The sequence below is a fragment of the Pinus tabuliformis genome, chromosome 2_2, assembly GCF_031772625.1.
Source record: "Pinus tabuliformis cultivar Carrire ecotype Pingquan chromosome 2_2, CPIR1, whole genome shotgun sequence".
Classification (NCBI taxonomy): domain Eukaryota; kingdom Viridiplantae; phylum Streptophyta; class Pinopsida; order Pinales; family Pinaceae; genus Pinus; species Pinus tabuliformis.
The window spans coordinates 1146716198-1146728858 of NC_142300.1; the positions used below are offsets into that span (position 1 = coordinate 1146716198).

Sequence of the window (12661 nt, forward strand, 5' to 3'; positions counted from 1 at the left end):
TTCTTAGTATTTTTCAAAGAATTCAGCCGTGCAGTGGATGCCTTTCAAAGAACTTAGTGTTGTAGTGGATGACTTGGCCTGGTCTTTAGTGACCTTAGGATCCCTTGAATCTAACGATAGAGTCGAGAAACTGTTTTCAAAATTATTCTTCTTCATTGATTTGAGTCAAAACTCACAGGCAATTAAAAACTAGAATTCGTTATCGAGCTGCTACCCAAAGTGCTTGAAACAATTCAACAATGGATTGATTCAAGTGAAACATAAGCATAAAACAGAAAATGAATTATCTTGAAATTGGTGATTGGGTGGAGGAGGTAGATTGGCAATAACTGAAATTGGAGGATCCTGGAGCTATAATGTTATGCCATCTTATCTCTCACTATTTCTCATTTCTTTGACAAGCTTGGCGTGTTGTTCAATTTTTTCCTTTTAATTATCATTTTGATCATCTAATTTTGTTTCGCCCATTGCAATTCTCAAGAACAACGAAATTCCAAACACAGGTTGTTGTTGAATAAGCCCTTTGTTGTCTACACTCTTTATTCCTTTTTTTTTTTAAATGATGGATTTTGGATTTTTTTTTTTTTTTTTAAGCTAATGCAATTGAAATTTTTTTCTTTGTAGGTCACATGAGAGCTTAAATTCAATTTTTCAATTCTCTTAATAAAAAGAATTGATAATTTTTATTAAAAATTTACATTTCCCTTGTTCAAAACATGATTTTTTTTTTTAAATTATTTAAAATACATGAATTTTTTGTTGAAAATATTTGTGATGTTAATGAAAAAATGCAAGAAAATAAATAAAATTCTAGAAGATTTTAAAGTCTAAAAACTTTAAAAAAATGCAATCAAGAAATGAAAAAAAATGCAATCAAGCTTGATTTTATTTCCTAGTTTATCATGCTTGAAAGATTTTTTTTTTTTTTTTTAATTTTAAAGTATATGAATGTTTCCAATGGAGCCATTTACGGATTAAACTTTCTAAAATGTTCATATCCAAATTTGTGAAATGTACTTGATTGTGCATGAGGACATGAGAAATCGTTTTAACCTTTAGATTTGCCGCAAAGATCTCTTGAAAAACGGATGCATGTTGTGGTGCAATCACGTTTCGCTACCATTATTCAACGTAGTCCTTGTGCTCCAAAGAATGTTTGATCTGCATTCTAGATCCTTTGTCCATAAATGGTTAATATCGAATTTTATGTATTTTTTTATATAAAAATGATATTCAGCTAAATAATTTATGCATCTACATGTTTTAATCATGCATCTAAAAAAAACTGAAAAAAGAACTCTAGACTGAAAGCTAGTTCCTACGCACACTTCCCTGGCAACGACACCAAAATGTTGAGGCAAATTAATTACCTATCATTTAATTCTCAACCCGGGGGTTTCGTAAAACTTACGAAGCATGCGTGCATTATATATGCTAGAAATTAATTTTCAATTTAGATCAATCTAACTACGAAACCAAATAATGAAAAACCAAATTCACCTATTCTAATTCAGCACTCAATTCAAAAAAAATTATAGTACAATTATAGTACAGCGCGTGAAATTGAAATCTTAATCTTTCAATCTTGTAGGAACTGAAAAGAACACCACTCTTTCAAAAATGAAAGCAAAGACAATAATTCTTAACATCTCACACAGGAAAAGATATGAAAGCAAATAAAAACAAATACTCTTAAATTCTACGTAGAAATCAAATAAAGACAATCACTTTTAACCTCTCACACAGGAAAAGATATGAAAACAAATGCTCTTAACTTCTTGGTAGAAAGCAAATAAAGAAAATCACTCTTAACCTCTCACACAGGAAAAGATGTGAAAGAAATAAATCTTAACCTATGAAAGTAATAAATCTTAATCTATGAAAAACAATAAATCTCACACTTTGTAGGTGGCCAATCCAAAAGCATGAGAGATGGAAAGTTGAGAGGCTCCAAATGCAAACATAACCAAATCAAGGTGAACATCACTCATGAGCATGGTGCCAAATCCAAATTCTATATTCAAAACATAAGCACTTCCCCAACTTTACACATGGCTTTGAAATTAATGGAGGTCCATTATTCACTCTCTATATCCCTAGAAAATATCATAAAGTTACAACTCAAATAGGTATTGATGAGATACATATCCTCTTTGACCTTTATCCAAATCTTCTTCCATATCTTGAAGATAATTCGAATTTGACCATTGGAGGCTACATAAGGGTGCCTTGGAAGCTTCCAAATGACCTACACATGTCATGAAACTCAAGCCACTTTTAAGTATTAGCAAGTATATGTCATTTTTCTAAGTTTTAGCCATTTAGTTCACTTATAATACTAGAAATCATTAACTTTCGGAAAACTGAAAGGTAACCCATATAATTATGAAAATGGAGGCTAATGAAAGGAGGTGACATGTGAGTGAAATGGAAGTGATAAAGGTGAAAGTGGATGATATTTTGAATACATTTTGAAGACTCTACACTTACTGATGCACCACACAATTAAAACATGTATCTAAGTATAAATCTTCTTCTATTTACATCCCTACTCAATCAGAATTCACATAAATATCTTGTACATTCACTCAATAAAATGAACTAATTATATTATTGCATATATGATTTTACTTTACTGATACTCGTAAACATTTACATGACCAGTTTTGACAAATCATCAATGGATATTCATTCCTCACCACATGGTTATTCCCATGGATTACTCGCGTTATAATAAAATCTCTTCACCACTATGAAGTTCAACCACGACATATCATATAACCATCCACAATGCCAAAACTCATAAATATATATCCAATCAGCTTAAAGCTATCTCATTTGTATAGCACGAAGATTAGTGTTTGAAAAAATAAAATAAAATAACGACAATATTAAGTGTGATAACCCAAGATAAAGACAAGAGATAAATGAAATAAAGACTAACATGTATTTTGTCCGGAAGCCGATGCAATGAAATCTAAGTCTTTCTTGTCATCTCCTTCAGTGTCCACACAATAATTATAATCATGTTTCTGTTTGGCATTTGGAGGTTTAGCAGTGTATCTTTTGTATTTACATGTATTTAAATTAAACATATTACTCTTTTTTGGCGGCATACCAGGTAGTTAGGGGCCACTCTAAAAACTTGTCCCCTGAGTACCATTCACTAACCCCAACTAACGGATACCCTTCTGATGAAAACCCATCAAAGGTTACCACAGCTTCGGTCGAGTCACTGCCCACCCTCAAGGAGAAAACCTAGGAACCCCAAAAGTCTTCATTAGTTGATAATTTCTTCATGTGACCTAGGATTTCTGAATAATCCATCATCTCTAGCGAAACCATCGTGACAACTATCTTACAAAACAGACCAAGCGCCTAAGTGAACAAGTTTCCACCCTTCTTCCAAAACTTGCAAGAAACCCTAGTCGCATTCCTACAATATTAATAATAAAAACAAGAATATACATAAACAAATCATTTTTTAATTAATTTTTTTACAAAAAATTAATGAAAAGTTAATTATACAATATTAATTTATGGATTTTATAGTTAATTTATATATTATATTAATATTATTAATTTATTTAATTGCTTTTAATAAAATAAATTTATTATTATTATTTTATTTTTAAAATTACAATTTTAATATTAAATTTATATATCCAGTAAAAATACTTTCCTAAACATTTTGTGAATTGTATACTTTCCTAAACATTTTGTAAAATTTGTATACCTGATCATGCATAGCTTTTCCCGATTTAAATAGCCCTCTATCGCTTTTCTCCTATTCACTTCTTTTCATTTTTAATAGCATAGTCTATTCACTATTTTATAGAAAAGTGCTTGGCACAAAAAAAAAACACCTTCTTCCATTAATTAAAATGAAAGATAGTTACATTTTCTAGTTTTCGTAAGACATCCATTAGCCCCAATTATCCTCAAAAAACTTTAAAAGGAGACTGGATCATCGGAATCAGGGAACAACCCTTAGTAAAATGATAGAATAATGAGCCAAAGGAGTCAAAACCGCCTCTAGAGTAGCAAGAGCCAAATCAAAATGAAGCCAACAAAGAGAAAAAGCCTACAAAAAACAAAATGACCCCTGCACCATAATCGATAATCGACATAATGAAGCTAGCAGGACCAAACCAAAAGGGAATGCACCATGAAAACAAAAAGCAAGACCATCACTAGAGAAAGAACACCCTTGAACTATTGATGGAATCGTTGACAAGGTAATTGAATCAAATCTTCCCATGTATGACATAAACCCTCACTTGGAAAGTCAATCTGCCATAACATTTTTCTCACAGAAAATGTGGCAGAAAAAGATGGAATTAAAAGAAACCATCATGTGTTTAATTTTCTCCAACTAGTGAAATAATGATTGCACCTCTAGAGAGGATTGTCCCTTTGCCCAATATATAATAGTCTTTGAGTCAACAACAATCAAAATATCCTCCACATCCAACTAAGATGCACATCGTAGCACCCCCCAAAGAGCCAACACCTATTCTCTAATGTCGGCGCCAAACCCCCATGATCAGAAGAAGTGGAAGGCTAGGGAAGGTTGGAAGATGATAATAGCACCAAACCCACACTCACCACTCACAAAGGCTCTTATACGCCAATTGATGCTTATGAAAAATTGATCTCCATGGACCAATCTCTAGAAAGTAGGCCACAAATTTTAGAGAGGTGGATCTTGAATCAGGGGCTTTATTTTAAAAAATGCAGTCATTCCTACATCACTAGATGCCCCAAACAATATATAATGGAATTTCCCTAAATTCTTGTTAGTGATTTGGCCAGTTAAGGAGGCATGTTGCAATAGAAGACTTGTCCATTTGTGTGTTGATATTAAGAGAATTGGAGACCTCATCCCAAATGTTGATCGCAAAAGGACAATTCAAGAAAATATGAAAAACTCCTTCTATGTTGATCGACATAGAGGGAAAAACCCTGGGCCCTAAAATCCTCTCTTGGATAGATTTTCGCATGTAAGAATTCGATTATGGAGCACCAACCAAGTGAAAGATTTTAATTTTCATGGTGCATCTCACCTCCACATAGGGGCCAACCAATATGAGAAATAACCTTACCAATTCCCTTGGTCATATATGAATATGCCTCTTTGGTTGATATATGACCTCCATAGGAGCAATTTCCCCAAGTGATCCTGTTTGCCTTTTAAGACAAAGCAATCATCGCATGGCATATATTAGAACGATAGATTTCCCATTTGAAAACAAAGCTCCATAGGGAGAGCCAACTCATTTACATGCGACCATTTAGTAGAAGGAAAAAATATATTATGCAGGAAGCCAATGTATGGTAAGTTGAAAAGCCCACACCCATTAAGAAACTGGATAATGGGAAGGAAGAGGATGTGATCCCCTACTAGTCCAATAATTGAATCTAATCCAATGAATATTTTTTTACCACGACCTACCTCCCTTCTAAGATTTCCACACAACTATGGCTTTGATTTCATCAAGTTGCCCCATATGAATGACACTTTGTTCTTTATCAGCATCTTAGCTAAGACCCAATCTTCCAAATTAGTGTGATTAAGGTATTTTTAACTTATAATGTAATGCCAAATACCAAGAATCATAAAATATCTCTACAGATTCTTAGTAAGAAGAGCAAGGTTGAAGTTCTTTGTGTCACTTTAATGCCCCAACCCCCTTCCACAATAGGTTTGCAAGTAGAATCAAGTTTAGATAGATGATACTCCGATTTGCTACCAGTTCCAGCCCATAGAAAATCTGCAAGAATAAAATCAATTTTGTGGTTGAATGACATTAGTAATTGAAACAAGTACATACAATAGACTAAGATGCATTATAGAACTGCCTTGATCATGACCATCTGACTACCACCCAATGAAAGCCATATTGTTTCCCACGTGGTCAATTTCTTTTCATATTTCTCAATGAGCCATTTCCAATCTTGTTTCTCATAGTTGCAAGGCTTCAAATGAAAGCCCAAATACTTGAAACCACCAACAATTGTTATGATTCTAATCCCAAATATATTTGCTATCTTCTTAGTCACCTCCTCCTCAATGTTGTCATAAATGAGTTCAAATTTTTCTTTATTTTTTATGAGTCTTGAAGCATTCCCAAATTTTGTAATAATTTTTATAAAAAATTTTCCATTCCAAGATCTTCACCTCACCAAGGCATAGGACGTCATCAATGACATTAAATGTGACAAAAGTGTGTTGGTTGTTACCTAGCATTCAGTGATCCTGCCAGCCTTTATGGAATCTCTTAATCCTCTGCTAAGCCCATCCATTACCAAAATAAATTGAAGTGGTGAGAGCGCACAACCTTGTCGCATTCCTCTCGTGATCTAGAAAAATTCTGATGGCATCTCATTGATAAGCACAACTAAATTCGTCGTCGAGACACAAACCATTATCCAATTGATGTGTCTACAGGGGAACCAATTATGTGTAGAATCAACCTGAGGAAATCTAAACCAACCCTATCATAGGCTTTGATAAGGTCAATATTCATCAGACAGACTTTCAATTTGTGGATTTTTATAAAATGAACACATTCTTGTGTGATTCCAACATCCTGATCCTTCTGTCTGTCTAGTCAAATGCTCCTACGTCACTCTTATGTTTGTTGATCCCTTCAAGGTGGTCTAATAGAGTAGTCTTGGGGTTCCTACAGGGATGAGGGTATTAATGTATATTGTATACAAGTTGTTCTACCCATGCATTGTATATCAATTGGTGTCTATGGGGTTTAGCCCTTAGTAGGTGATTGGATCAAATATCATAGGGAGATATTGAGGATATGAACTACCTTCAAGGAAATTAAACTATCCCAAGGGGTGTCGTCATTAATACAAAATGGATGTATATGTAATAAATGATTTAATTGTTCTTTATGTTGCACTTTAAAGTTACTTTACATCCAACAATCTACAAAAAGGCTGTAATGTAACTCTTGGGCATGCAAATAATGTATTCCACATATATCTTTTGGGCATGCAAAGAATTTATTTCCACATATATTTCAACCCGCAGAACACATGTTTAATGTTTTCTTTGAAAAAAATAAAATGATTAAAAATGATTTCACATGTTTAATGTTTTCTTGGAAAATTATAAAAATGATTATAGAGTATTTAATATTTATATGTTGGGATAAATAGTTTAATTAATAAACAATCAATTTTGTCAAAATTTTATAAAGATTTTGAATAATCATTAAGTTGTTTAAATTATAAAGTTCAAGTGTTTTATGAGTTTTCAAGGTGTTAAATCTATTTATACATCCAAAAATACATTTTAAACAATAAAAAATGTAATATTGTTCAAAATTATATAGTTGATTTGGAAAAAAGACCATTTTACTTGTTAATTAATGTAAACAATATCATTATTATTGTTATTGTTAGATTCAAAATATATCCTTTAATTCCAAATTTTAGTAAATAAAATATTTTTATTATTAGTAAATAAAATAAAATATTTTTATTATACTCATGTGAAATAAAAATATATTGTAATTATTTTAAAATTAAATCAATTTAACTTTTAATAAATCATTTAAAATAAAATAATTTTATTTTAATCTAAAATAATTGTAGTTTAAATTAAATATTTAATAATTCCAAAACCATTTTAATTTATAAATGTTATATTTTTATTTATAAAAGTAGAGAATTAAATGACTTTCAAGTATTTCCAATGAAACAGAGGATTAAAAGAGGTAGATGTATTAACTTCCTAGCAATTTTACTTTTTATTTAACATTTGAATTTCTTAGAAATACATTTGCATTTATTATAACCCCTGTGTTTTCATGTTTGTATTTTCATATCACGGCACTATTACACTAACTCCATCTCATCAATGGTTTTTTATTTTCCTAAATTTTCATTTCTCCATTTTCCTGGGCACTATATTTTTTCAGTAATAGTTAATTGTGATTATTATTAAAAAAATATATTTAATAAATTTATTTTCCTAAATTTTCATTACTCCATTTTTCTGGGCACTATATTTTTTCAATAATAGGTAATTGGGAATATTATTAAAATATATATTTAATAAATTTGATGTTTAGTTTATTTTAATTTAAAAAAAATATTTGAATAGATTTATTTGAAAGGATCACATTTTGTTGGCTGGTTAGTAAAGTTTAATTTTGAAGCCATTGAGAAGAATTGACTCTACGAGTTAAGGTGTTTTAAGGATCATAACTCTATCAATTCAACTAACTTTTAAAACTATTTATTATTTTATCTTATTAATCATAATAATTTATTTTTCAAATTTGAAATACATGTTTATAACATATATAAAAGGAATGCTTGGCAAAATGCATGGTGAGGGTTTCTTCGAGAGCGAAGAAGAGGAATTAACAGGGCAGATGCAGGCATGGAGATCCACCTCTGCCTCTGCGGAATCGCTGGCCGTGAAGAGTACGATACTGCTGGGAATCCCTGACCTGATCGCCCGCCAAGGTCCACACGGTACTCTCTCTCTCAGAGAAATCGCGGCGCGCCTCCCCAGAGAAACACTGGATGCTTGGTGCCTCTTCAGAATCATGCGCTTCCTGAGCGGGAAGGGTGTGTTCCGAGCCACTGTAGATCCCGATGGAGGCAACGAGAGCACGAGATACGGCCTGACGCCTGCATCCAAGTGGCTGGTCCAAGAATCCAGGAAGCTGTCGATGGCTCCGAGGCTGTTGATGCAGAACGGCGAGAGAAACGATGCGCCGTGGCACCTTTTCAACCAGTGCGCGCTGGACAATGGCGTAGCTTTCGAGAGGGCCAACGGTGCGGAGATCTGGGATTATGCCTCCGCTCAACCCGAATTCAACGATCTTTTCAACAGCGCCATGATCTGCAGTGCGAGGATCGTGATGAAGACTCTCCTTTCCAAGTATCAGGGTTTCCACGGTCTCAATTCCTTGGTGGAAGTCGGCAGCGGGACTGGAACCGCGGTGGCAGAGACCGTGAGATCATATCCTTCAATCAAATGCATCAACTACGATCTTCCACATTTTGTGGCCACTGTTCCCCATCATCCAGGGACAATGCAAAGAACTGGATCGGGCATCCCATCCACGGTAGGTTATCAGTTGCCCAGATCTGCCATTAAATCACCAGATCAAATGCCTAGAAGAACAGGAAGCCTTAAAAGAACCCAGATCTGGGGACATGCAACCATCAGGCAGCAACCACAGAAAGGCTCAAACCCCAGAGAAGTGGATCTCATACAGCTCCTTTTGAAAGCACTGGAAGGAAGAAGTTACTGCTTGAGATTATGGAGGGGCAGTAGTATCCTAGAACTAAGGAACAGAATACAAACCCTTCTTGGCATCCCCGAACAAGGGCAAAATCTGATCTACAAGGGGCGCAGTCTACAGGACCACTACACCCTCCAGGAATACAATATAACCACAGATTCAACAATCACCATAAACCTTCGTCTGAGAGGAGGTTGCTCTAGATCCAGCTCAAAGAATATAGGCTTCTTCAAGGACGTGGTGAAAGGTAAAGGGGAAAACATTCAACCAAAACCAGCACGAGCACCAGAGCTACCAGGTCCCTATATTGTGGAACAAACACTGGAATCACCAACGATCCAAGTAACGTCGCCGGAGGTAACTAATCTACACTCTGATCTAGCCAAACGTGTTGTTATATGTAGATTTAATGGTTTCTGGCCAAAATCAGATGCACTGCATCACTGGATCCTCTCAACATGGTCACCTGATTGTGAAATTCACCTATGCTCAAAGGGTTTCTTCATAGTTAGTTTTACAACAGAACAAGAACGTGACAATATTATCAATCAGGGGCCTTGGTTCTGGGGTAAAGCTGGCCTCTTCACCACCCCCTGGTTTCCCGATTTTGATGCAAATACTATGAAAGTAACAACAGTTCCTGTTTGGGTAAGGCTTCACAACCTCCCTCTCCACTTCTGGCACTACAAAGTTTTATCAGCCATTGGAAATTCATTGGGGAAATTCCTTAAAATAGATGGAGAAAGAGTTAACCAAGGAATATTCACCTATGCTAGAATATGTGTAGAAGTGGATCTAAGCCTGGGGCTACGTGATCACATTACATTGAACTATAATAATACACAGAGGATACAACCACTTGATTATGAAAATACAACATTCAGGTGCCTAAGATGTATGCAAACAGGGCATCTTCAAAACACCTGCCCACTGGGAAAGAAGGACCCCAAAGAGAATAAGAAACAACAAAAAAAGCCGAAAGGATGGCAGCACACCGATTGGAGGGAAAAAGAGGATGTGCAGACAGAACCTACAGGGAACCAATCAAAACCTGACACACAAATGGAATAGGAATATACACAGGAAGGAAATGCCCCAGACACACAATTGGGGTCTGACAATATGAAACAGCAACAAGAAATACAGTTGTAAGCAAGCGGCATCAAACGAACTCATGGATCTGAAGGCTCGGAATCTGACAAGGAACAACTAATCAATACATCGGAAAATCAGTTGGCTATCACTGCAACAAACTCTGATGGCTGGCGAAGGGTGGAGAAGAAGAAGGGCAGGAAAGCATAGCCCCGCCGACACTTATTTTTTATTGTTTTTTTGTAATCTGTGTTCGCTTGTGAACACAGGGACAGTCATCCGAATATGCTTAAGCATCTTCAAAATGTAATTATTTTCATATGAATAAAATTACGACTTTTTCTACGGGAAAAAAAAATAATAATTTATTTTCATAAAATTATTTTTCTATCTTTTCTATAGTTATTAAATATAAAAACTATAAATAAAAGTTTATAATAATATAACTTTTATTTAAAAAAAAATCATTACTTACCAATATTATTAAGTATAATGATATTTTTTTATTAGCATAAAAGGAGGAAAAATTAGTATGGTAAAAAAATCCCAGCGTAGCTTTTTAAAAGAAATTGTAGCTAAAAGAGAAAGCAAATTGTAGCTAAAAGAGAAATTGCTTTGCATTATTTGTAATTTTGTTTTAATACATTAGGTATGAAATAAAATTGTTTTAAAATATATAAAATAATTATTTTTAAAATATATGAAAGTTGATTTTTAATTTAGTTCAACTTAAATTAGTATAAATAAAAATGTGTATATTTATTGAAAAGTGTGGATAAATTTTAGGCGAGCTTGTGGTTTCTGGTCATTAAAAATTAGTGTTTTGAAAAATCTCAAAGTACTTAAATTTTGTATATTATATAATTCAAATTTATGATTCTAAAAAAAAAATCTAGAAAATGACCCAAACTTGTATAGTTAGACTAAACTTAAACATTAATACAAGAAGTTAATTGTCTTAAGATTTTGATTTTGATTTTTTGAAATTTGACCCACTTAAATGTTATGAAAGAGATTGTTCAAGTGTGCTTTATGGCATTCAGTGTAACCTTCATAAACTTAAAAGGAAGAGCTTCCCAACTTTGTGAAAGGTAGAACTTTCCATGTTTAGTTGATTGTGTAGTAGTTGTGAATACGACAACCATGTAAAAATTAAAGATGTTTTGCAAAATTCAAGGTTTGTACTTCAAAACATATAGTGTAACAATACTTATACATATAAAAAAATGACTGGCTATTCAACAACAAGTTCACTTAAAATATTAGTGCAAGCTCATGAAAATATTGAGTTCAATTTTACTTGCATTTCAACCTAATATATGCATTGAGTCTTATCAAAAAAGCACATCACATATTTATGGAACTTTGAAAACAATAACAAGGCCTAGTTAAACAATAACATTCTAACCATTTATAATAGAGTAACTTAACAAAGATGAGTTTTTAATAACTACATTACTATCCAATTGAAGAATTAATTATGTAATGAAAGAGAATTTATAACATAAAAATAGAAGCAAGGGTGGAAAGGTTTGACTAATGAGCTTCCACCATTCAAATGAATTCACATATATAACAAAAAGGTACAATTAATTACATTGAATGTGTTCCCTCTATGGAGTTGGTTGGGCAAACACTATTTATCCCAACCAATCACAGAGGTCCATTTTTGTCCTTCTCTATCCAATCATTTTTTACCATGTTTTTTACCACATGGCTCTTATCGTCCAGCTAGGAGTGACTTAGGTTTGAATCTCCACCACACACACACCACCCTTTTCCTCCTACTGTTGCAAAAACCGTAATGATGATCCCTGTTAGAGTCGGTCTAGTAGCCCTCCATCAACGATCAAAGCTCTTTGCATTTGCATAAGTAGGTGTCTCATCAGTGTCATCTCATTGCATTCCATTAGGCATGCCATAACCCTGATTGAGGAGCTGGTGTCTTTATTCCCCTCTTGGCACTGCTGGATCAAGTTGTTTCAGTCAATAAACTCTTTTAAGGTTGATTGTCTTGTCTTGAGCTCAAAAGTCCTAGGTCTAGGGTTTGGGTCCAATTTGTCTTTAAGGTCAGGTCTTTAAAAGTCAATAAATGCCCAGCAGGCCAGAGGGATGACTATCGAAGTGTTTCTTCAAAAGATTTCATCTTGTACAGCTAATTTTTACCTTGGATTTAAAAACCCTGTTTTTAAAGCCCAAGGTCATTTTCTCAAAGTTTTGTAAAAAGTTGTAAAAATTCAAAATTCTTTGAAAGTCAGCATGCAGCCCTGGTCCCCTTTACCAAA

At 33.8% G+C, this 12661-nt stretch overlaps 1 protein-coding gene across 1 annotated transcript; it reads left to right on the plus strand.

The window, feature by feature from the left end:
* The first annotated feature begins 8351 nt into the window (after nt 1-8351).
* On the plus strand, nt 8352-10243 carry LOC149197456 (caffeic acid 3-O-methyltransferase-like). Its single transcript, XM_089408697.1, has 2 exons — nt 8352-9641; nt 10169-10243. Exons 1-2 carry the CDS (start codon nt 8352-8354, stop codon nt 10241-10243), a joined length of 1365 nt encoding a protein of 454 aa, XP_089264823.1.
* Nucleotides 10244-12661: the final 2418 nt, after the last annotated feature.